Here is a 26,875-nt window from a genome sequence, read left to right as displayed (position 1 = left end):
GTAGGTGTGGCCAAACTTTTGACTGGTACTGTACATAGAACACCGTGAAGAAAAACAAAACAGAATTGCATAGTGCACAGCTTGCAGAACATCCCACTTTATGACGTACGATGATAGAGAAGCACCGCCCTATTCTATGACCTGTCAGCAAGATACTATGTGTGTGGGTGTGTCACCGCTGTGTACCCAACATCCACCAAAAATGCAACGACTATGTGACCACACACATCCACACTTCTAGGCTAAATAGGGATCGATACGTCCACAATTGGTCACAACCTCCTTGCATAAGATATCACTCTTTCATACACATAGGCTATATCTTTTGACACCTTATGCACTATAACTGTAGGGAATAAGTGATATATTTTGTCTTTAAATCTTTTTTGATATCTATTTTTGCATCAGGTAAGGGAGTTATTCAGGGTAAAATCGCCCAATTGGCCTAAATTAACGTTTCTTATTCAATGCCAACAATCGCTGTCCTATTTGTTGTTGCAGGAAATAGAGTCAAGTGGAAACAAACTGAGTAAATATCTAATTTGTAATGAAATTAACAGACACACATATATATATATATATATATATAGTTTTGGGTCATTCCACCAATTCGGCACCTTTTGATTTCACCTAAAGAGCACATGTTCATCTTCATAAAACACACGTTTTCCCATCTTAAGAGGTTAAATAAAAAAATTAATATAGTAAGTGCCTATTCAGTGGCAAATAAAGTAACAGGGTTGACAGTAACAAGGTTAACGATTTCTTCTTAAATCACCATCAATCCTGTTGTGACAGGGGGAATGAAAGCTTGTTCTGTGCAACAGGGGGTGACAGTTGAATGCAAGTTTAAAACAATTAAATAAAGATCTATGGGCAACAGGGTGGACGTTCTATAATCTACCCACTCAGTTTTCCACCACAAAACAATAGAAAATGGCCAGAAAGAGTAGAACCAGCTTTTTACTCTATGATTTGACAATTAGATGATCAAAAAAAGGTCATGGTTTCACCATATTAAAACAAGAGTTCTGTTCACAAAAGAGGGTTGACCTTACAATGAGGGACAGACGTAAATGCATCACTAATAAAAATGAACCATGCACACACGTCACTGAGCTGAGAGCATATTGGTTGGAGTGGGAAAAAGATCAGCACACAAGATGGAAGCTTTGCCGCCCTCTAGAGGTTGAGTCTGAGCTATCCAGCTGCAATGTAATGCAAGTAAGTACATACTGTCACTCTGTCAAGAACACTGCAATGCCAAAAACATCCACTACCAGGGGCAAAGACAATCTCCATTTTGAAGTAGTACATTTCCTTCTAAACTATTTGCTGTTCCCTCTTGATGACATGAATCCAACAGGGTCACCAGGAGGGAACAGCCAATGAAGTTGGAAGTCCCACCCAGTTGACTGCATTAAATTGGTGGAAGCTCTCAATGGTGTTGCCCATGCAAATACGACCTTTTGGGGCCTCTATCATTCTTTATGGGTGTACCCCTCATCCTCAAATGGGTGTTACCCCATTGAAGTGAGTGGACACAGCCCTTAACCATTGAAAAACAAAACAAAAAAATAACTTAGTGTACTGTAAATCACTGTGGATAAGAAGATTACTTAAAATGACTTAAATGTAAATGTAAATAACAGCATGAACAATTGCAATAGTTGTCATTAAATCCATGGATGTAAAACTGTGTTTGAAAACCCAAACAATGTTAATAAAAATGAATAAAAAGATTGGAGAAGCAGATATGTGGTATGTGTTAATATCAAACGTTGTCGAGCAAGCACAAGGTTGTGCATAGATACGGTTCCTGCTTCGCCTGACTTGGGTAATATTCATTAGGGCACAACAATTCAAAACAGTGTGCAACAGAAAACAAAAACAAGTGATTCCAATTGCACTAATTCAATTAGTACCTCCCCGTTTCAGCAAGTTTTTTTCTGTTTAGTTCCTAGTGAAAACGACCCAGGCTATCTCCACAGCATAGGGACACTGGACCTGAGTATGGGTCTTGGGGCCTCCATCCCTCTCCCTCAACTACAGGATATGGGTTTGGTTGTTCCTCCACCCCAGTGTTAGAGATTTCGTCTGGCTCGCTCCACTATTCCCCCCTCTCCTCAAAGAACCACTTCTGGTTGGCGTGGTCCGAGCAGGGCCGCAGGGCGGGGGCACGGCTGCCGTTGTCCGACTTGTCCACGGCCTGGACACACTTCTGGGTCATCACGTGGTAAAGGGTGCCGTCCTATTGGAGAAGAGTGATTTAGAACATGTCACCTTTATTCATACAGGTTATTGAAATACAATCTGTTTTACAAGACAGACCAAATGGACCACTAGTATAGAGTAGCCCTTCAGGCCTGTTACCTAATGCTGGTCTTCATCCTTGCCTTCTAACCAGCTAATATCTAATCAAATCAAATTTTATTTGTCACATACACATGGTTAGCAGATGTTAATGCGAGTGTAGCGAAATGCTTGTGCTTCTAGTTCCGACAATGCAGTAATAACCAACAAGTAATCTAACTAACAATTCCAAAACTACTGTCTTATACACAGTGTAAGGGGATAAAGAATATGTACATAAGGATATATGAATGAGTGATGGTACAGAGCAGCATAGGCAAGATACAGTAGATGGTATCGAGTACAGTATATACATATGAGATGAGTATGTAAACAAAGTGGCATAGTTAAAGTGGCTAGTGATACATGTATTACATAAGGATACAGTCGATGATATAGAGTACAGTATATACGTATGCATATGAGATGAATAATGTAGGGTAAGTAACATTATATAAGGTAGCATTGTTTAAAGTGGCTAGTGATATATTTACATCATTTCCCATCAATTCCCATTATTAAAGTGGCTGGAGTTGAGTCAGTGTCAGTGTGTTGGCAGCATCCACTCAATGTTAGTGGTGGCTGTTTAACAGTCTGATGGCCTTGAGATAGAAGCTGTTTTTCAGTCTCTCGGTCCCAGCTTTGATGCACCTGTACTGACCTCGCCTTCTGGATGATAGCGGGGTGAACAGGCAGTGGCTCGGGTGGTTGATGTCCTTGATGATCTTTATGGCCTTCCTGTAACATCGGGTGGTGTAGGTGTCCTGGAGGGCAGGTAGTTTACCCCCGGTGATGCGTTGTGCAGACCTCACTACCCTCTGGAGAGCCTTACGGTTGTGGGCGGAGCAGTTGCCGTACCAGGCGGTGATACAGCCCGTCAGGATGCTCTCGATTGTGCATCTGTAGAAGTTTGTGAGTGCTTTTGGTGACAAGCCTAATTTCTTCAGCCTCCTGAGGTTGAAGAGGCGCTGCTGCGCCTTCTTCACAATGCTGTCTGTGTGAGTGGACCAATTCAGTTTGTCTGTGATGTGTATGCCGAGGAACTTAAAACTTGCTACCCTCTCCACTACTGTTCCATCGATGTGGATAGGGGGGTGTTCCCTCTGCTGTTTCCTGAAGTCCACAATCATCTCCTTAGTTTTGTTGACGTTGAGTGTGAGGTTATTTTCCTTAACACCACATCCGAGGGCCCTCACCTCCTCCCTGTAGGCCGTCTCGTCGTTGTTGGTAATCAAGCCTACCACTGTTGTGTCGTCCGCAAACTTGATGATTGAGATGGAGGCGTGCGTGACCTGAGCAAACAAGTGTGTGGACTCAATGATAAATGAGCACCAAAGGCATATTAACAGCAGTAGGACTGCATACAGCCCTGGAGGAGTGGAGTTGTGAACCACTGGTGTGTAGACTACATCCAGGAACACAAGAGACTACAGACATTACAGAGAGGGGAGCAGTGCAGTGTGAAAACAGCAATATCACAGTACATTGAAATCCTCATGTTTGAATATGGAGAGAGAGGGCCAAGAAATTGTCCCCCTGCTTTCTGTCGCTTGCTCTCTCTCCCTACCTCTCTTCCTTGCCCTCTCCATTTAGATAGAATGCTTTAGCTCCAGCTATATAGATGGCTACACTGAACACATAAACAACCAAGTAAGCACACCCAGACAATAGGCTACCTCAATGTTCTATGATCCATTGTGTACAAACTGCTACATCAAAGCTATCCAAAAGACATTATTAGATTATGTGACCTCTACTACTCCATAGAAAGACTATGGGGATTTGATTTACTAAAGTGATACCCGGTTGATTCTGTATCTGAAGGGAGTTGGAGTCTGTGGAGGCTAAGGCACTGGTGGGTGGGTGAGAAGGAGAGACATTTTATGAGAATGCTGAGAGAGAGAGAGCACTGACAGTGTGAAAATTTGAGAACTGTGAAAGAGAGAGAGATATCGCTGAGAGAGAACGAGAGAGATGAGAGCTGAGAGGGGAGGGGCTAAATGTCAGTGTTTGTCAAAGATTTCCTTTGAGCATGCTCTGAAGGCCTCGAGGCCGCTCGGACAAGAAACTCAACGTCACACACATAGAACACATGAGTGATTAGTGAAAACCAACATTTAGCTACACACTCCCTGTATAGGTCCATGTATGTTCCTCTGGGTGTTCCACAACGCACTCCACTCTCTTTTCTCCACCCTCTTCAGAGGAGGGTGGTGGGCGGAGATATAGGAGGACTGGTTCATTGTAATGGCTGAATGGTATTAAACATATGGTTTCCATGTGCTTGATACCCTTACATTAATTCCATTACAATGAGCCTGTCCTCGTATATCTAAAGCCTACGAGCCACCACTGTCCCTCTTTCTAAGCCACCCTTTTTCTCTCTGGCCCATAGTCTCACACTATCCCTCACCTTCTTTCTGTTACCAAAACCTCCCCTATTCTCAACCCTCCCCCAAACCACTTCCTCTGCTCCCAGTTTTCCTGTCCCACTTCCTTGTCGTTAAAGTCTGCATTTCCCTCCAAAAATTCCCATACTTCCCCTCCTCACCTCCATCCCATCCTACCCATTCACTTGAAGACAAGCTCTTGGATGCGTCCCAAATGATACCCTATTGTCTAAACAGTCTAGAAAATAGGGTGCCATTTTGACCAGGGCCCTCATATATAGGGAATAGGTTACCATTTAGGATGCATAGTCCCTTTCCCCCTCACCTCTCTGAGGACAAACTTCTGGTCCTGTGGCACAGGCTGCCGGGGATTCTTGCACAGGTGCACAGTCAGGTAGGTGGAGACGGCGTCCCCCACAGCGCACCCTGCTGGGTCCCTGGTGTTATAGCGGATCTCACTTCTCTTACTGGAGTACTCAAAGAACTGCAGCAGGAGAGACGTAGGGTGAGACGCAGGGTGAGACCAGCAGAGTGTGGGCAATCTGGGCAGTGTAGTGTGAGTTTTGTTGTGTCCATTTCAGTTGCCAGTACAAAGTAAGGCACCCCAGTGGATACACAGAGGGGTGCTGAAATAACAATGCCAACTTGTAAGGGGCTCAATGTAGCCCACACTGGATATCACTTTTGTACAATACTCTCTTTATCCTTTGGGCGCAAAAATGATGTTTTGGTTCGACATACCAAACAAAGACTATTTAAGTTTAAGGTTGAGCGTGATGGTAACTGCTTTCATCACTATCCTTTCAGTCCAAATTCACAAAGCAATTTTATACTTGTCAATGTAAATTATCATCTGAAGCCATGAGACAAACACTCTTTCCACTATCCACATGCTGTCTGCCAGGCCCAGTCAAAAGCCAAATAACCACTAAGCCATGAAAAGGCTATTGGCCATGAAAGCCCTGTGAGCATTGTTTACCATGCCAGCTGTAAGCTAGCACACCAGTGTATGGACCACTACTTAATGTTGGACATGGAGAGTAAAGATGGAGTTATAACTACCTGGTTTTAAATGAAGGACAAGGAGAGTAAACATGGAGTTATAGCTACAGTTGCTAAGTTATAGCTAAGTTTACAAAGTTTACAAACAGCTTGGAAAATTCCAGAAAATGATGTCATGGCTTTAGAAGCTTCTGATAGGCTAAGTGACATAATTTGAGTCAATTGGAGGTGTACCTGTGGATGTATTTCAAGGCCTACCTTCAAACCCAGTGCCTCTTCGCTTGACATCATGGGAAAATCAAAAGAAATCAGCCAAGGTTCATCCTTGGGAGCAATTTCCAAATGCAATTATACACACCATGGGACCACACAGCCGTCATACCGCTCAGGAAGGAGACGCGTTCTGTCTCAGAGATGAATGTACTTTGGTGCGAAAGGTGCAAATCAATCCCAGAAAAACAGCAAAGGACCTTGTGCTGGAGGGAACAGGTACAAAAGTATCTATATCCACTGTAAAATGAGTCCTATATTACATAACCTGAAAGGCCGCTCAGCAAGGAAGAAGCCACTGCTCCAAAACTGCCATAAAAAAGCCAGACTACGGTTTGCAACTGCACATGGGGACAAAGATCATAATTTTTGGAGAAATGTCCTCTGGTCTGATGCAACAAAAATAGAACTGTTTGGCCATAATGACCATTGTTATGTTTGGAGGAAAAAGGGGGAGGCCTGCAATCTGAAGAACACCATCCTAACCGTGAAGCACGGGGGTGGCAGCATCATGTTGTGGGGGTGCTTTGCTGCAGGAGGGACTGGTGCACTTCACAAAATAGATGGCATCATGAGGATGGAAAATTATGTGGATATATTGACGCAACATCTATAGACATCATTCAGAAAGTTAAAGCTTGGTCGCAAATTGGTTTTTCAAATGGACACTGACCCCAAGCATACTTCCAAAGTTGTGGCAAAATGGCTTATGGACAACAAAGTCAAGGTATTGGAGTCGCCATCACAAAGCCCTGACCTCAATCCTATAGAAAATTTGTGGGCAGAACTGAAAAAGTGTGTGCTAGCAAGGGGGCCTACAAACCTGGCTCAGTTACACCAGCTCTGTCAGGAGGAATGGGCCAAAATTCACCCAACTTGTGGGAAGCTTGTGGAAGGCTACCTGAAACGTTAAACAATTTAAAGGCAATACTACCAAATACTAATTGAGTGTATGTAAACTTCTGACCCACTGAGAATGTGATGATAGAAATTAAAGCTGAAAAAAATCACTTGACTGTTATTCTGACATTTCACATTCTTTTTTAAATTATAAAAAAAAAAAAAAATGTGTACCCCTTTTTTCTCCCCAATTTTCGGGGTATCCAATTGCTGTAGTAGCTACTATCTTGTCTCAATGCTACAACTCCCGTACGGGCTCGGGAGAGACGAAGGCTGAATGTCATGCGTCCAACCCAACCAGCCGTACTGCTTCTTAACACAGCGCGCATCCAACCCGGAAGCCAGCCGCACCAATGTGTCGGAGGCTACACCTGGCAACCTTGGCTAGCGCGCACTGCGCCCGGCCCGCCACAGGACAAGGAGATCCCTACCGACCAATCCCTCCCTAACCCGGACGACGCTAGGCCAATTGTGCGTCGCCCCACAGTCGCGGACGGTTACGACAGAGCCTGGGCGCGAACCCAGGGACTCTGCAGTACAGCGCCCTTAACCACTGCGCCACCCGGGAGGCCCATTTCACATTCTTAAAATAAAGTGGTGATCCTAACTGACCTAAAACAGGGAATTTTTACTTGGATTAAATGTCAGGAATTGTGAAAAACTGAGTTTAAATGTATTTGGCTGTGTATGTGAACTTCCGACTTCAACTGTACCTGGTTTTAAATGAAGGACATGGAGAGTAAAGATGGAGCTATAGCTACCTGGTTTTAAATGAGGACATGGAGAGTAAAGATGGAGCTATAGCTACCTGGTTTTAAATGAGGACATGGAGAGTAAAGATGGAGCTATAGCTACCTGGTTTTAAATGAGGACATGGAGAGTAAAGATGGAGCTATAGCTACCTGGTTTTAAATGAGGACATGGAGAGTAAAGATGGAGCTATAGCTACCTGGTTTTAAATGAGGACATGGAGAGTAAAGATGGAGCTATAGCTACCTGGTTTTAAATGAGGACATGGAGAGTAAAGATGGAGCTATAGCTACCTGGTTTTAAATGAAGGACATAGAGAGTAAAGATGGAGCTATAGCTACCTGGTTTTGTCCCATGCCATGACAGGGGTAGAGGATGATTCGGTGGCCCACCAGGTTATGGTCGTCAGGAGGATTGTAGTCAAAGCAGTAGCTGGACATGCCTCTGTTCTTCAGCTAGAGGGAAACAACATGCAGATGCCATTGGTATAGTACAGATATGAGTACCGGGAGTCAAGAAAAAGTTCAACATTGTCTATGATAACTGACGTTTGAGTGCACTATCCCTTTAATAAAAAAGGTTCATGTGGTGCCAATGTGAGGTTCATTAAGGCACACCGTAGTATAGGTAAACGATAACAAGCTTTTCTTACAGGACAAGTTCAGATAGTGTCGGTCTGTTTCCGTTTGCCAAATGAATTTGTCCCTGGAGTCAAAATGGCAGCATTCTCCTCACCATTCCAAACGTCCCAGGCCTGTCCTCAGGAACGTGGATATCAGGATAGATGTTCTCCAGGTACCACTTGAAGTCCTTACATCCTAACTGGGTCCTGAGCTTCCTCCTGTCTGTCACATCCCCAAAGGCCTCCTGACAACAACAACGGCACAAGAAACTTTAGTTCCACATTTCTTTCCAATCTATGGACTAGAGTCTTCTATAAGCATAGACAGGACTAGCCTGGGTACCAGTTATCACTCCACTCCTTGCCATGCTAAACATGACACAGAGTAGAATGTTAGAAAAACAGCTTCTGGATTTCAGGCTAAGACAGAACTTATTCTTTACCTGAAATGTAAACATTTTATTAGAAGGATTGTGCATCATAAAAGGGTATTTATTTTGAGCCAATGCTGATATGAGTTCAGAAATAAAATGTGAAACCAACTTCCTGTCTGTTTGAGTCTCTGGGTATATTGTGTGCAATGACAGACAACAGCACCATATATGGTTTTTCAAAATGTTTACATCTCTCTCTCTCACACACACCACAAACCCATCACATACAGTACATTGACACATTACAAAAACAGACTTTTGCATCACACTCCTCTTCTGTTGCACACAACCCCAAATCACACATAATCACTTCCACCTGGCTGTGTACCACTGCATCCTGGTCACTATTGAAGGAGAGTTCACTCAAAACATGCATAATCATCACAGGGTGTGCTCTCTACTGCTCTGTATCTTGAAAACTTGACATGCAACATTTTGGGGGATTGTATTAACAGTGGACTAATAAACAAAATGCTAAATGTTAAACTTTTGTGTGTGATTGATCCCTTTAAGCAACCTCTCTAGGGTATGTGGGACGCTGGCGTCCCACCTGGCCAACATCCAGTGAGATTACAGAGCGCCACATTCAAATACAGAAATAGTCATTATAAAACTTCAGAAAACAAAACATATTTACATAGGTTTAAAGATTAACTTCTTGTGAATCCAACCACGGTGTCAGATTTAAAAAAAGCTTTACGGCGAAAGCATACCTTACGATTATTTGAGAACATAGCCCAGCAGACAAATCATTACAAACAGTAACCAGACAAGTAGAAGATTTACACAAGTCAGAAATAGAGATAAAAATTAATCCTTTACCTTTGATGATCTTCATATGTTTGCACTCAGAAGACATTCATTTACTCAATAAATGTTCCTTTTGTTCGATAAGGTCTCTTTATATCCAAAAACCTCTGTTTTGTTTGCATGTTTTCTTCAGTAATCCACAGGCTCAAACGCAGTCAAAACAGGCAGACAAAAAAATCCAAATTGTATCCGTAAAGTTCATAGAAACATGTCAAACGATGTTTATATTCAATCCTCAGGTTGTTTTTAGCCTAAATGATCTATAATATTTCAACCGGACAATAACGTTGTCAATATAAAAAGGTAAACAAGAAAGGCACTCTCTTGGGATTGTGCATGAAAAAGCTCTGTGACACGATAGGGTCCACTCATTCAGACTGGTCTTACTCCCTCATTTATCAGAATACAAGCCTGAAACAATTTCTAAAGACTGTTGACATCTAGTGGAAGGCATAGGAACTGCAATTTGAGTCCTAAGTCAATGGATACTGAATGGCATAGAATAGAAAACTACAAAACTACTTCCTGAATGGATCTTTCTCAGATTTTCGCCTGCCAAATCAGTTCTGTTATACTCACATTCACTATTTTAACAGTTTTGGAAACTTGAGATTGTTTTCTATCCAAATCCACCAGTTATATGCATATCATATCTTCTGGGCCCGAGTAGCAGGCCGTTTAATTTGGGCATGCTTTTCATACAAAGTTCCGAATGCTGCCCCCTACCCTAGAGCAGTTAACACAAATAAACTTTACAATCCACAGCACCATCCACAGCATTCTAATATCATCATCAGCATTTCTTAATTTCTGCGTGGTGGTTTACTGTGTTTTACCACTCCAGAGGGGTTGTTAGGTGTGAGCTATGGTCCACAGAGGAACATCTGTTTGGAGTCAAGCCCCTGTTGGAGGGGAGTGAGCAATGCCTCAGGATGATGGATGCGAGCGGCACGCCTGAACACAGCTCTAATTGGTTGCTCATCAATTTATTTAGACCCAAGAGAAGGAAGTGATCAGTCAAGCAGTTAAGCAGGAAATCTGGGAACACTACAACCTGAATGTCTGGAAAACCAAGGAATTTTGGTAAAGTAGGGACATTTTGCAATCCTACTCACTTCTGCTACAAGTAGTGATAGGCAGGTTTCAACTGGTGTGAATTAAAAGTTGAACAGGAAATAACAAGTACATACTGAGAGATATTAGAAAACATCACATTGCTTGACAAAAGCTTTATCAACACGAGTCACTAGATTCTTGAGAGCAATTGTCTCTCATATTGTGTACTACTGAAAAGAGCAGAATGGCATATTCCCCTTCTGAATAACAGGCAGAAGATGTTCTATTACATTTGACTTCTGTTAGTAAACCTCCAACAAACAGAGCAGAGAGAGAGGGAGATAAGAATATTGGAGAGAGAGACAGTGAAAGAGAACAAGAGGAGAGAGAAAGAAAGAGAAAGAAAGAGCTAGAGAAAGAGAGAGGAGAGAGAAAGAAAGAGAGAGCGAAAGAGCTAGAGAAAGAGAGATGTGGCAGAGGAAGAGAAAGACAAAGCGATAGTGGGTCGTCAGAAAAAGACAGAGGAAACAAGAGACTGAGTGAGAGAGAGAGAGAGAGAGAGAGAGAGAATGGGTGTTTGTGGAGCGGATAGTGTTCTGCCTGGCACTTCTCACTTGGCAGTTGGCACATCCACCTCCTCTCAGAGAGATGAGTGGCATCTGATCTGTGTTCAGTCCAGAAGGCCATTCCCTTTAATGACACACACTGGCAGCCTGGTCCCCTGGCAGGCCTCGGTTCAAACACTTTTAGCGTTTGCTTTAGCCTCCTTCAAGTGCCAGATGGGCAGCCTTTGCACTTTTGCAACTATTTTGTTGGTTTCATTGTGACACCTCAGCTGGGCTTGATTGAGCTATATGTAAACATGTTCTTTTATTTGAACCTGTTGGTAACCTGGCACTTGGGTTTTCCCGGGACGGAGCGTCTCTGACTCACTGAGCTGTGCCTCTCGATGGTAATCTCACACCTTACGGAGTGTCCCCTCGGGTGTCCCCTACGTCCTTATGCATCACAAGTGACACTCAATCAGGAGAGCATTTACAGAGCAGCCCGCGGGGAGCGGTGTGTGTCCTCAGAGGTGAAAAGATGTGATTAATCAATCATTCTGATAGGCTTCTAGTCTACAGTCAGGGAAAGGCATGAGTGCATTTGATCAATACTTTTAAAGCTGCGCATGCGTGCAAAATATTACTACCTCCCCTACAGATCCTAACCAACAATCTCAGCACCATAAACTTTCAAACTCTGCAGTCACACATTTTTCTATTCCCTGTTCAGGGCTGGCCTACCAGGCGAGCGTGGGGGTTACGGTGGTAGTACAACTCCTTGTACTCGTCCATCCAGACCTCGGCAGCACGCACGCTGTTGGCCAGGGCCTTGCTCCGCGAGTAGGGGGCCTTCTTGGGGAAGATGTGGCCCACGTGGGAGCAGGGGTGGATCTCCAGGCTGCCCCCACACTGCCAGATCTAAATAACAACAACAGCAGGAGCAACATGAGAACATTATTAGCTACACACCATGATTCAATCAGGCAGCACAATGAACAGCCTTGTGTGTCTTTTTAAAATGGGATGGAGTTCGGTTGTGGCGGTTTTGTTTTCTATCCCACAGGAAGTAACATAATCAAGAAAAACATGAGCTCTATGCTGGTTTAAATTCTTCAAAATGTGCAACTTTATTGACTGTGAGAAATGTTGGTCCCGAGTTCTTTAACGTGATTTTGATTAGGTGAATCCAGGTGAAAGCTATGATCCCTGATTGATGTCACTTGTTAAATCCACTTCAATCAGTGTGGATGAAAGGGAGGAAACAGGTTAAAGAAGGATTTTTAAGTCTTGAGACAATTGAGATATGGATTGTGTGTATGTTTTTTTCCACTCAACAGTTTCCTGTGTGTATGGTCCACCACCCAGAGGACATCCAGCCAACTTGACACAACTTTGGGAAGCATTGAAGTCAACATGGGCCAGCATCCCTGTGCAACTCAATATTAGGAAGGTGTTCTTAATGTTTTGTAAAACTCAGTGTATAGTGAATCACCACACATATTTCACAATGATATGGTGACCATCCGTTACAGGATTCCTGTGAGTTTTTAACTTATGACAGCAATGTCAGAAAGAAGCCATGGATAAACAGCATAGAGTCCTGCAAACACACACGTATCACACAAAGTACACACAGATCACAATTTTCTTACACACACAAAGTCCACACACACTATCTCACACACACTGTCGCTCACACACACTCTTACCTACTCACTCACTCACTTACTTACACACACACACACACACACACACACACTTTGTTGCTCAGACACTATGCTCACAAACTCTCTCTCTCTCTCACTCACACTCACCCTGAATGAGAACTCTAGGTTCTCTCCTCCCCACACCTCCATGCCTGTGTCATACGTGCCCAGGTAATGGAAATAGTTCTTACTGACAGCAAACAGCCCTCCAGCCATAGTAGGAGACCTGAGACCAAAACACACACAGCTTACAGAGCAGATCTTGAAAACTTGTTGCATAATTATCATCAATTATACAGTATATGGTGTTTATAACAATTGTTGATCTCTAATAATATGCATGTCATTTTAAAGTACATCTTGATAGTTCATTTAGGATTGGACCATTTTCCACTCCGATACACTGGGGATTTTAGGGTACCACAGACCTGATGACATCGATGGCAGAGCGTCTGTGCTTCTGCTCGTACTCTGGCACCAGGTGCCAGGTGAAGACCAGCCGCCAATCAAATCCTCCGATATGGGGTTCCCTAGAGTTGCCTAGATACTGAAAAGTGTTCCAGTCAATGACATCGATGACGGGACAGACCACAGCCGATGGCTTCTCCTTTATCCTGGGAGGAAAAGGAGAAGAATGCAGAAGTAAACACGGGAGGTTGCAGTGTAACAGGGTTATAACAGGGTTATAACAGGGTTGGCTGCAGGCAGCAAGGGGTTGCAGTATACCAGGGTTATAACAGGGTTATAACAGGGTTGGCTGCAGGTAGCAAGGGGTTGCAGTATAACAGGGTTATAACAGGGTTGGCTGCAGGTAGCAAGGGGTTGCAGTATAACAGGGTTATAACAGGGTTGGCTGCAGGTAGCAAGGGGTTGCAGTATAACAGGGTTATAACAGGGTTGGCTGCAGGTAGCAAGGGGTTGCAGTATAACAGGGTTATAACAGGGTTGGCTGCACGTAGCAAGGGGTTGCAGTATAACAGGGTTATAACAGGGTTATAACAGGGTTGGCTGCAGGTAGCAAGGGGTTACAGTTAAACAGGGTTATAACAGGGTTGGTGGCAGGCAGCAGGGGGTTGCAGTATAACAGGGTTTTAACAGGATAATAACAGGGTTGGGCAGCAGGTAGCAGGGGTTCACCCTAAAACAGGGTTACAACAGGGTTATAACAGGGTTGGGCAGCAGGTAGCAGGGGTTCACCCTATAACAGGGTTATAACAGGGTTATAACAGGGTTGACGGCAGGTAGCAGGGGTTCACCCTATAACAGGGTTATAACAGGATAATAACAGGGTTGGGCAGCAGGTAGCAGGGGTTCACCCTATAACAGGGTTATAACAAGGTTGGCGACAGGTAGCAAGGGGTTGCAGTATAACAGTGTTATAACAGGGTTGGGCGACAGGTAGCAGGGGGTTGCAGTTTAACAGGGTTAAAACAGGGTTGGCGACGGGTAGCAGGGGGTTGCAGTATAACAGGGTTATAACAGGTTTATAACAGGGTTGGCGACAGGAAGCAGGGGGTCACCCTATAACAGGGTTATAACAGGATTATAACAGAGTTGGCTGCAGGTAACAAGGGGTTGCAGTATAACAGTGTTATAACAGGGTTGGCGACAGGTAGCAGGGGGTTGCAGTATAACAGGGTTATAACAGGTTTATAACAGGGTTGGCGACAGGAAGCAGGGGGTCACCCTATAACAGGGTTATAACAGGTTTATAACAGGGTTGGCGGCAGGTAGCAGGGGGTTGCAGTATAACAGGGTTATAACAGGGTTGGCTACAGGTAACAAGGTGTTGCAGTATAACAGGGTTATAACAGGGTTGGCTGCAGGTAGCAAGGGGTTGCAGTATAACAGGGTTATAACAGGGTTGGCTGCAGGTAGCAAGGGGTTGCAGTACAACAGGGTTATAACAGGGTTATAACAGGGTTGGCTGCAGGTAGCAAGGGGTTGCAGTATAACAGGGTCATAACAGGGTTATAACAGGGTTGGTGGCAGGCAGCAGGAGGTTGCAGTATAACAGTGTTATAACAGGGTTGGGCGACAGGTAGCAGGGGGTTGCAGTATAACAGGGTTATAACAGTTTTATAACAGGGTTGGCGACAGGTAGCAGGGGGTCACCCTATAACAGGGTTATAACAGGTTTATAACAGGGTTGTCGGCAGGTAGCAGGGGGTTGCAGTGCAACAGGGTTATAACAGGGTTGGCTACAGGTAACAAGGTGTTGCAGTATAACAGGGTTATAACAGGGTTGGCTGCAGGTAGCAAGGGGTTGCATTATAACAGGGTTATAACAGGGTTGGCTGCAGGTAGCAAGGGGTTGCAGTATAACAGGGTTATAACAGGGTTGGCTGCAGGTAGCAAGGGGTTGCAGTATAACATGGTTATAACAGGGTTATAACAGGGTTGGTGGCAGGCAGCAGGGGGTTGCAGTATAACAGGGTTATAACAGGATAATAACAGGGTTAGGTAGCAGGGGTTCACCCTATAACAGGGTTATAACAGGGTTTTAACAGGGTTGGTGGCAGGCAGCAGGGGGTTGCAGTATAACAGGGTTATAACAGGATAGTAACAGGGTTGGGCAGCAAGTAGCAGGGGTTCACCCTATAACAGGGTTATAACAGGGTTGGCGGCAGGTAGCAGGGGTTCACCCTATAACAGGGTTATAACAGGATAATAGCAGGGTTGGGCAGCAGGTAGCAGGGGTTCACCCTATAACAGGGTTATAACAGGGTTGGCGGCAGGTAGCAGGGGGTCACCCTATAACAGGGTTATAACAGGGTTATAACAGGATTATAACAGGGTTGGGCGACAGGTAGCAGGGGGTTGCAGTATAACAGGGTTATAACAGGGTTGGCGACAGGTAGCAGGGGGTCACCCTATAACAGGGTTATAACAGGTTTATAACAGGGTTGGCGGCAGGTAGCAGGGGGTTGCAGTATAACAGGGTTATAACAGGGTTGGCGACAAGTAGCAGGGGGTTGCAGTATAACAGGGTTATAACAGGGTTATAACAGGCTTGGCGACAGGTAGCAAGGGGTTGCAGTATAACAGGGTTATAACAGGGTTGGCGGCAGGTTGCAGGGGGTTGCAGTATAACAGAGTTATAACAGGGTTATAACAGGCTTGGCTGCAGGCAGCAGGGGGTTGCAGTATAACAGGGTTATAACAGGGTTACAACAGGCTTGGCGGCAGGCGGCAGGGGGTTGCAGTATAACAAGAAATATTTAACCTTTATTTAAGTAGGTAGGATTACAGGTTTGGGATTGGTGAAAAAGAGGATCGGTGGGGAAAATAGTTCATGTAGCTATACATATCCACAGCAGCATGATACGTACAACTGCAAGGTAGAATGAATGGAGGGAGGCACTACTGTACTACAGTCCCACAATTAGACTGAAGAAGAGCAGTCTTCACCTAGCCTGCTATGGGGTTTCTCACCTGTGGAGCAGGGGCTCCAGCCAGCCCTCGTGACATTCACAGTGGCAGTCCAGGAAGGTCAGCACGTCACCCGTGGCAATGGAGGCCCCCAGGAGCCTGGCCCGTACCAGGCCCTCCCTCTTCCTGGCCCGGATCAGACGCACCTTCTTCAAGCTGGAGATGTAGTTTTCCAACGGCTCCTTCAAATGAGCTGCGGTGGAACAAAAAGGGCTGTTTACATTTCATGATTGATGGAAAGCAAGATTGTACATTTCCTCGACTGACAAAGAAATGTAGGTATGTGTTATGTTACCACAGCGTGGTTCAGCTAATAGGTGTGCCTGAACTTTGTGGTTAATTGGTCATTAATTAAATAATACAACCAACTGCTTGACAGAAATCTTATAAAATATTTCCAGTGACTCACTTGGCCAATACTTCGTCATGAGAGGGTTAAATAGTGACCGATGGGCAAGGCTGCATGTTTACCAACTGGCATTCAAAATGATTTAAATGTATTCAATGGGATAGTTCACTCAAAAACGGTATTTTGTATTTTGTTCATTAGTCTACAAAAATGTCAGAAGTCAAATTTTCAAGAAAGAGCACTTTCAGTACAGAGCAAAAACTGTGCACTACACCTGTGACCTTAACATATTGAATGTCATATTCATCAGATATTGTCTCTCATTTGTTTTGGCAGGCAGAATGGCATATCATGTCTACTCTAGCCAAGCCTGTCTGTCCATCAGGGTCTCAGAGTAGGAGTGCTGATCTAGGATTTTGGCTTTTAAATCACAATTAGCACAAATTGCATGGACAGGGGGGACCTGATCCTAGATCAGCACATGCAGGCCATGTATGTCTATGATTGTACCTCTGTCACTATAGTCGTCCACCAGCACCACCTCTCGTAGCAGTAAGTTAGGTGATGTCTCCAGGACACTGTGGACAGTGCGTAGCAGCGTGGACCACGCCTCGTTGTAGAAGGCAATCACCACTGAGGTAGATGGCAACCTCCTGTAGTCATACTTCAGGTCCTTACAACTGGAGAAGAGAGAAACATATCACTTGTTATAGATCTGTAGCCTGATCCCAGACCCGTTTGTGCCATCATGCCACTCATTGGCACTCAATGTTTGAGAATGGCGCTGGAGGGGATGGCTGCCGTTTTATGGGCTCCCAACCAACTGTGCTACGGTAGTAACCCACCTCCCACCTCTATTCTACTGGCCAACTTGTAATCACTGGAAAATAAACTGGATGATCTTCGTTCGAGAATATCCTACCAACGGGGCATTAAAAACTGTAATATCTTATGTTTCACCGAATTGCGGCTGAACGACGACATGGATGATGTACAGTTGGCTGGGTTTTCCGTTAATCGGCCGGACAGAACAGCTACGTCTGGTAAGATGAGGCGTGGGGTGTGTTTCTTTGTCAATAACAGCTGGTGCACGGAGTCTAATAGTAAGGAAGTCTCGAGGTATTGCTCGCACCTCATGATAAGCTGTAGACCACACTATCTACAAAGAGGGTTTTCATTTATATTTTTCGTAGCCGTCTATTTACCATCACAAACCAATGCTGGCACTAAGACCGCACTCAACAAGTTGTATGAGGCCATAAGCAAACATCCAGAAGTTCGCACCTAGTGGCCGGGGACTTTAATACAGGCAAACTTAAATCCGTTTTACCTCATTTCTACCAGCATGCCACGTGTGCAACCAAAAGGAAAAAACTCTAGACCACCTTTACTCCACACACAAAGACACATACAAAGCTCTCCCTCGCCCTCCATTTAACAAATCTGACCATAATTCTATCCTCCTGATTCCTGCTTACAAGTGGAAAAAAACGACTAAAGCAGGAAGTACCAGTGACTCGCTCAATACGGAAGTGGTCAGAAGACGCAGATGCTACGCTACAGGACTATTTTGCTAGCACAGACTAGAATATGTTCCAATGGCATTGAGGAGTATACCACCTCAGTCACCGGCTTCATCAATAAGTTTCATCGATGACGTCGTCCCACAGTGATCGTATGTACATATCTCAACCAGAAGCCATGGATTACAGGCAACATCCGCACCGAGCTAAAGGCTAGAGCTGCCGCTTTCAAGGGGTCGGACACTTATCCGGACACTTACAAGAAATCCCGCTATGACCTCAGACGAACCATCAAACAGGTAAAGCTTCAATACAGGACTAAAATTGAATCCTATAGATTACAGATTACCAGGACATGTACTCATAGCATGCGCGGACCAACTGGGAAGAGTCTTCAACCTCTCCCTGACCAAGTCTGAAATACCTACATGTTTCAAGCATACCACCATAGTCCCTGCACCCAAGAAAGTGAGTAACCTGCCTAAATAACTACCGCCCCGTAGCCCTCACATCGGTAGCCATGAAGTGCTTTGAAAGGCTGGTCATGGCTCACATCAACACCATTATGCTAGAAACCCAATCTCACTCGCACTCCACACTGCCCTTTCCCACCTGGACAAAAGGAACACCTATGTGAGAATGCTGTTCATTGACTACAGCTCAGTGTTCAACACCATAGTGCCAACAAAGCTCATCACTACGCTTAGGACCCTGGGACTAAACACCTCCCCCTGCAACTGGATCCTAGACTTCCTGACGGGCCACCCCAGGCAGTAAGGGTAGGCAACAACACATCTGCCACACTGATCCTCAACATGGGGTTCCCTCAGGGGTGCGTGCTTAGTCCCTCCAGTTTACCCTGTTCACCCATGACTGCGTGGCCAAGCACAACTCCAACACCATCATTAAGTTTGCTGACGACACAAAAGTGGTAGGCTTGATCACCGACAACGATGAGACAGCCTATAGGGAAAAGGTCAGAGACCTGGCAGTGTGGTGCCAGGACAACAACCTTTCCCTTGACGTGAGCAAAACAAAGGAGCTGATCGTGGACTACAAGAAAAAGAGGGCCGAACAGGCCCCCATTCACATCGACGAGGCTGTAGTGGAGCAGGTCAAAAGATTCAAGTTCCTTGGTATCCACATCACCAACAAACTATCATGGTCCAAACACTATAAGACAGTCACGAAGAGGTCACACAACAGCTTTTCCCGTCAGGAGACTGAAAAGATTTGGCATGGGTCCCCAGATCCTCAAAACGTTATACAGCTGAACCCCTGAGGGCATACTGACCGGTTGCATCACCGCCTGGTATGGCAACTGCGGCAACTGCTAGTCATCCGACCGTAAGGCGCTATAGAGGTTAGTGCGTACGGCTCAGTACAACACTGGGGCCAAGCTTCCTGCCATGCAGGACCTCTATACCAGACAGTGTCAGAGTAAGGCCCAAAGAATTGTCAAAGACTCCAGTCACCCTAGTCATAGACTGTTCTCTCTGCTACCGCACGGCAAGCGGTACTGGAGTGCCAAGTCTAGGTCCAAAAGGCTCCTTAACAGCTTCTACCCCCAAGCCATAAGACTGCTGAACAATTAATTAATCAAATGGCCACCCGGACTATTTACATTGACACCTCCCCCCTTTGTTTTTACACTGCTGCGTCTCGCTGTTTATTATCTATGCATAGTCACTTTACCCCTACCTAGATGTACATATTACCTAGACTAACCTGTACCCCTGCACATTGACTCTGTACCGGTACTCCCTGTATACAGCCTCGTTATTGTTATTTTATTGTGTTACTTTTTATCAATTTTTTAACTTTAGTTTATTTAGTAAATATTCTCTTAACTCTTTCTTGAACTGCATTGTTGGTTAAGGGCTCGTAAGTAAGCATTTCACAGTAAGGTCTACACCTGTTGTATTCGGCGCATGTGACAAATACAATTTCATTTGATTGTCATTGGCATGACAAGGAGTGGAATTAGAGCACAAACAGGGCTGGTACCAAAGATAATATATCTGGGCCAGTATTCAAAGTGTTTAAAGCTGAAATTAGACAGACAACTCAATTCTGATCTTTTCACATCAGATTGTTTTCAGAGCTGATCTTATTGGTCAAAAGACCAAAATTTCTTTAAACTGAAATATCACATTTACATAATTATTCAGACCATTTACTCAGTACTTTGTTAAAGCACCTTAGGCAGCGATTACAGCCTTGAGTCTTCTTGGGTATGACGCTACAAGCTTGGCGGGGCGGCATGGTAGCCTAGTGGTTAGAGAGTTGGACTAGTAACCCTGAGCTGACAAGGTACAAATCTGTTGTTCTGCCCCTGAACAGGCAGTTAACCCACTGTTCCTAGGCCGTTATTGAAAATAAGAATTTGGAGGGCTGAACAGGCCCCCATTCACATCGATGAGGCTGTAGTGGAGCAGGTCGAGGGATTCAAGTTCCTTGGTATCCACATCACCAACAAACTATCATGGTCCAAACACTCCAAGACAGTCATGAAAAGGTCACAACAACACCTTTCCCCTCAGGAGATGTCAGCCTAGTTAAATAAAGGTAAAATACATTTTTAAAACACCTGGATTTGGGGAGTTTCTCCCATTCTTCTCTGCAAATACTCTTAAGCTCAGGTTGGATGAGGAGCGTCGCTGCACAGCTATTTCCGGGTCTCCGCAGAGATGTTTGATTGGGCTCTGGATGGGCCACTCAAACTTGTCCCGAAGCCACTCCTGCATTGTCTTGACAGTGTGCTTAGGGTCGTTGTCCTATTGGAAGGTGAACCTTCGCTCCAGTCTGAGGTTCTGAGCGCTCTGGAGCAGGTTTTCATTAAGGTTCTCTCTGTACTTTGCTCCATTCATCTCTCCCTCGATCCTGACTAGTCTCCCAGTCCCTGCCACTGAAAAATATCCCCACAGCATGATGTTGCCACCACCCTGCTTCACCGTAGGGATGGTGCCAGGTTTCCTCCAGACGTGACACTTGGCATTCAGCCAAAGAGTTTAAGAATCTTGGATTCATCAGACCAGAGAATCTTGGTTCTCATGGTCTGAGAGTCTTTAGGTGCCTTTTGGCAACTCCAAGCGGGCTGTCATATGCCTTTTACTGAGGAGTGGCTTCAGTCTGGCCACTCTACCATAAAGGCCTGATTGGTGGAGTGCTGCAGAGGTCGTTGTCCTTCTGGAAGGTTCTCCCATCTCCACAGAAGAACTGTGGATCTCTGTCAGTGACCATCGGGTTCTTGGTCACCTCCCTGACTAAGTCCCTTCTCCCCCAATTGCTGAGTTTGGCCGGGTGACCAGCTCTAGGAAGAGTTTTGCTGGTTCCAGACTTCAAGGATAAAGTGGAGCAGAGGTTCTGTACAAGCAATCCAAAACAAGTGTAAACAAATATAACGAATGTAAACAAATATGTGACGGCATCCCCAAATCCTCTCCTGTCCAGATAACAAAGAACGAGGGGGCCTCTTGCTTGTCAAATATTAAGCCACACAAAGCACCGGGCCCAGGAGGACTACGGGTTAAAGTACTGAAGGTCTGCGCCGACCAACTGAAGGGAGTTTTCACACAACTGTTTCAACTCCTGCTGAGCACATGAACAGTGCCAAACTCCTGGAAGGTGTCGACCATTGTACCGGTGCCTAAGAAGTCAGGGGCCAAATCACCAAATTACTTTTAACCTGAGGCTCTCACGTCCCTTTTGACCAAATACATGGAAAGGGTTGTTAGTAAGCACCTTACCCTGTCCATAGCAGATCAACTGGACCCATTACAGTTTGCCTCTAAGGCATAGAGGGGGACTGAAGATGCCACCCTGACCTTGGGGAAAATGGTGGCAAGTCACCTTCAACATGCAAAATCATATGCACACATTTTATTTACTTATTTTAGTTCAGCTTTAAAGACAATGCAAATACACACACTCCTGAAACGACTACTGGACCTGAATGTCAACGGAGGCCTTGCAGGTTGGATCAAGGACTTCATGAATGGGGCCCTCTCTGATGAACTGACCCTGAACACAGGGGCGCCCCAGGGGTGTGTCCTTTCACCGTTGTTGTTCTCTATCTACACTAATGAAATGAAGACCCAAGGAAACAATGTGAGCCTTTTCAAGTACGCGGATGACATGGCTCTGGTAGGACTATTTTTTAAAGATGCTACGTCAGATGGGGACAGCTATTTAAAACAGAACAACAACTTTCAAGAATGGTGCCGGTCAAGTGCCCTCCACATCAATGTGGAAAAGACAAAGGAGCTGATCATCAATAGAAAGAACTTACCAATATCCCAACCACTCTCTCTGAATGACCAACCAGAGGAGGTGGTTGAGTGTTTAAAATACCTAGGGACACAAATAACAAGCTGAGTTTACAGAATGTATTTTTTTCAAAGCAAGCCAGCGCCTATTTTTAATCAGGAAATATAAGGGGTTTGGGGTCAGCCAGGATGTTCTGGAGCTACAACAGCTTGGTGGAGAGCAGCTTGGTGGACTGCAGCTTGGTGGAGAGCATCCTCACGTTCAATATGACAGTCTGGTATGGTAATCTGAGATGGTAGAGAGCATCCTCACGTTCAATGTGACAGTCTGGTATGGTAATCTGAGCTGGTGGAGAGCATCCTCACGTTCAATGTAACAGTCTGGTATGGTAATCTGAGCTGGTGGAGAGCATCCTCACGTTCAATGTAACAGTCTGGTATGGTAATCTGAGTGTGAGGAGCAAAAGCAAACTGACCAGAATAGCAAACACAGCCAGAAAAGTAATTGGTTGACCATAGGCACATTTGAGCATTCTGTTCCACAAGGCAACCAAAAAGAAGGCACTGACTGTCGTTGGCGACCCCTCCCACCCTCAGTTCAAGAGGCTTCCCTCTGGCCGGCGCTTCAGAAGGCCCACGGTCAAGCAGAACGTGTTCTAACATTCATTCGTTCCTTGTGCTGTTGGACTACTAAATGCAAAGTAAATTGTATCAGTATATGTACTGACCTATCTAGTGCAGTTGGCACAGTGATCAGTTGTGAGTGAATGTATTAATGTCCTCTATGTTGTTAGTGTATGCAACATGATGGACTGACTGGTTTAAATGTGTCTGATGTGAGAATGTATGTGTTTGTGATCCTTTTAATGGAAGGTGATGCCAAAGAAACATTTCCATCCTGGATGGACAATAAAGTTTTATTCTATTCTATTCTATGATGAGGTCCAGTTGTGCGTAACGATGGGGAGCAGGTGTGCATAATGATGGTTGCCGGGGGCGGTGATTAGTAGATCCGGCGACGTCGAGCACCGAAACGGTTACATTACCTGCAGCATGGTCAAGCAAGTTAAAGTTTCCAACATTTTTAGACTACTAAACAACTATTGATTTAGAACCATGGAGAGTTACCTCAAGTCACAAAGAAAACAGGAGCTGCCGCCACTATTCCAGCCCCATTTCAACATCTCAACAAATCACCTATACTTAGTCTAATACAATGACAACTAAAAGGTATAAAAAACAATTTAGTCCAATCAATGTAAGCTAAATATGATGTGGCTGTCCATGGTTCTAATTTATGCGTGTGCGTGCAACAGGTAGAAAAAACATGTTGACTCACCCTACTAGTAGAGAAACGCCAATGACATCATCCTCTTTCATGTTGACGAAACGGTCTATGACTCTGTCATACAGTACATTATTTATTTTTTTGTCCTTGGCTATCTGGCTAAAATGCTGGCTTGCTAGCCTAACTTCCTTTCATGGGCAACTTTAGCTAGTTAACATTAGCCTTCTACATCTAGCTAGATATTGAACTTCCATCCTCTCAGTCCAGGGGCACAACAATGTATGAATTTATGTTTGGATCAGAATCGCTGTTATTGTCATTGGCCAGTACGGAGAACTAAGTAAAACTACAAGTCCAAATCCCTAACTTTAGTTAGCTAACTAACTAGCCAAGGGAGGACAACAACACAATGAGATGCAATAATTCAAGTTGTTTCTGTCAATGATGTATTTATCTCGATGCGATGCGATAGGAGTGAAGCCAAATCCAAACACTTTTTTTTGGTGCACCAGGACCATTCACAGATGAGCTCACTCAGTTTAGCTCAACGCTGATTAGCTATTATTTTATTCTTTTTTTTAAACATGGGAGAGCAAATGTTTGCTGGCTTCCCTTACATTCAATGCTATGAATTGAAGGAAAATTATGAAAAGACAAAAGATAAATAATTGTATATGTTTTTTTGGTGGGGGGGGGGGCTGGCTTCCCGTGGTATCCATGAATGCACACCACTGACAGTTCAAAATGCTTGGATATGTTTCACATAGATTTAACGACAATGATTATGTCTAGATTGCTGAAAAAAATCTGTTTCAGGTGTTTGATAAATGAAAATTCTAGCTTCCCTCGAGACTGCCCCCCTCATATTTTTCCGCTCAGATTTTTGGGGTGCATGTTGCCCCTGAGGGTAGGTCTGTACAACACTTACTTGGTCAGTCATATTTTTGAAAATCTTTATAACACTCTTACATCACAAGACGAATGCTGGAAAAAGATCATGAACAACACACTGAAACTCACTGTCAACTTACAGAGGATTCCATCTTTCAGGTAGGCTGCGGTGGAGAGATATCATATCACTCACATAGGTATTAATCTGGTGCTTCTTAATACTATCCTCTTCTTTTTTCTTCTCCTCTCCAACGAGGTTCAATTTGACAGCTCTGCCCAGTTCTCCTAAGGCATTTAAATCCAACGGCGGTTTGTCATAAACAGGCTTTTTAAGCAATTCATTTTCAATATCTTGCTCAATGGGAACTTCTCTTAAACTTGTTCCACCTATGTCACCTGGATTATTATGCCTGTTAAAAATATAATATCCCACTATAGAAGCCCCGAACAGGCAAACGATCAACTCTGACCGATTCCTTCCCATGCAACGTGCCATCGTGTCTCCCTTCCTCACGGGAAGTTTTCATGCCCCGTGGGCTACAACAGCACAATGCAAGTGCATGACCAAACCAGGGGTGTAAAATATTAGTCCAAAAAATTGCGTTTAGCAACGAAAACGATAGTTTCTATTGGACAAATTAATGTTTGTCCCGCCCCTTTATGTTCCTTTTGCTTCCGTTTGAGAACGTTTTGCAACACAATCGTCTTAATGAATATGCCACAGATCAACGAAACAAAAACAACAACAAAAACACAGAAAATGTGGGGCTGATAACTTTGCTCATTGTAAGAGTCCTCCTCCTATTTTGATTGAATCAACTTTTTATATCAAACACGCTAGGCTACTTAAAGTTGATCAACTGTGTTGACCGAATTTGAATAATCAAACAAGTGTCACATTTCCCAACGCTCTTTTCCGTTATCCAGGGATCCAGCACTTGGTCAAAGTTTATTGAAACAACTCTTCTCCATTAACCTACGTGATGTTAAAGAAGGATTTGCCCGATTAGATGAGCTATTTTGATGGATTAGCAGTAGCACCCAGAGAAAATGATCCAGGTAAAATCAAAGAGCCTTATCTGGAATGGAATTAAAAGGAACAGAGTCGAAACATGTGGTTTCCATATGTTTGATGGGTTTGATACTGTTGCATTTATTCCATTCCAACCATTACAATGATCCCGTACTCCTATAGCTCATCCCACCAGTCTCCACTGACAACTGTGTTTCCGATCAAGCTGCACACAATCGATCTAGTCACTGTAATCTTTCTCAAGTGTCATGAGTTGTACAGAACTGCAAAAGAAACATTTTTTTTTCAGTGTAACAATCTTACAGCAGTTTCGTTTCGATTCCCCTTACATAATTCTACAAATAAAATAAACATTTGTTTTAAGTTTTAATGTTATGTGCACAGTAAACCCAACAATGAAGTAATCAATATGTAGTACTAAAAACAACATAAGGTAGAACAAAAATAAGAAATAAGAACATGAAAAAGTAAGACAGGGTCAGTTCCAATACAATATTTACAATGTGTAGGGATACTGGAGTGATGGAGGTAGTAATAAAGTGACTAGGCATCAGGATATATGATAAACAGAGTAGCAGCAGCATAAATTAACATTTGATGTTTGTGTGTGTAGAGTCAGTATAAATGTGTGTGCGTGTTATTTTTGTGTTGGAGAGTCAGTGTGTGTGTGTGTAGAAACAATGCAAAAATAAAAATAAATACAAGGGTCAACTCAGATTTTGTTAGCTATTTAGAGATCGTATGGCTTGGGGATAGAAGCTGTTCAGGGGCCTGTTGGTATCAGACTTAATGCACCGGTACCACTTGCCATGCAGAAGCAGAGAGAACAGTTTATGGCTTGGGCCTTCCTTTCACACCACCTGATATAGAGGTCCTGGATGGCAGGGTGCTTGGCCCCAGTGATGTTTGCGATCGAGGGCGGTGCTGTTGCCATACCAAGCAATGATGCAGCCAGTCAAGATGCTCTCAATGGTGCAGCTGTAGAACTTTCTGAGTATTTGAGGGCCCCTGCCAAACTTTTTCAACCTTGTGAGGGGGAAGAGGCGCTGTCATGCCTTCTGCACAACTGTGAGTGTGTGGACCATTTTAAGTCTTTAGTGATTTGGACCCCAAGGAACTTGAAGCTCTCGACCCGCTCCACTAAAACAGTACAATATCATGTGACTGTATTTTATACCATGGCAGGTAGCCTAGTGGTTAGAGTGTTGGGCCAGTACCCAAAAGGTTGCTAGATCGAATATCCAAGCTGACAAG

The 26,875-nt window shown here is 44.2% G+C and overlaps 1 protein-coding gene across 1 annotated transcript; it reads right to left on the bottom strand.

The window, feature by feature from the left end:
- Positions 1 to 569: 569 nt before the first annotated feature.
- Positions 570 to 25,147, bottom strand: LOC110488037 (polypeptide N-acetylgalactosaminyltransferase 12). The gene is made up of 10 exons (XM_036971579.1): positions 24,729 to 25,147; positions 17,129 to 17,298; positions 16,273 to 16,462; positions 13,266 to 13,451; positions 12,946 to 13,063; positions 11,873 to 12,049; positions 8,400 to 8,531; positions 8,006 to 8,119; positions 5,068 to 5,226; positions 570 to 2,251 (listed from the first exon to the last, which is right to left on the bottom strand). Exons 1-10 carry the CDS (start codon positions 25,082 to 25,084, stop codon positions 2,111 to 2,113), a joined length of 1,743 nt encoding a protein of 580 aa, XP_036827474.1. The 5' UTR covers positions 25,085 to 25,147; the 3' UTR covers positions 570 to 2,110.
- Between the last annotated feature and the right edge of the window lie 1,728 nt (positions 25,148 to 26,875).

This window comes from Oncorhynchus mykiss, chromosome 32 (genome assembly GCF_013265735.2).
Source record: "Oncorhynchus mykiss isolate Arlee chromosome 32, USDA_OmykA_1.1, whole genome shotgun sequence".
Lineage (NCBI taxonomy): Eukaryota > Metazoa > Chordata > Actinopteri > Salmoniformes > Salmonidae > Oncorhynchus > Oncorhynchus mykiss.
The sequence above is the reverse complement of the archived record's forward strand: the minus strand, read 5'-3'. Positions and strand labels throughout refer to the sequence as shown.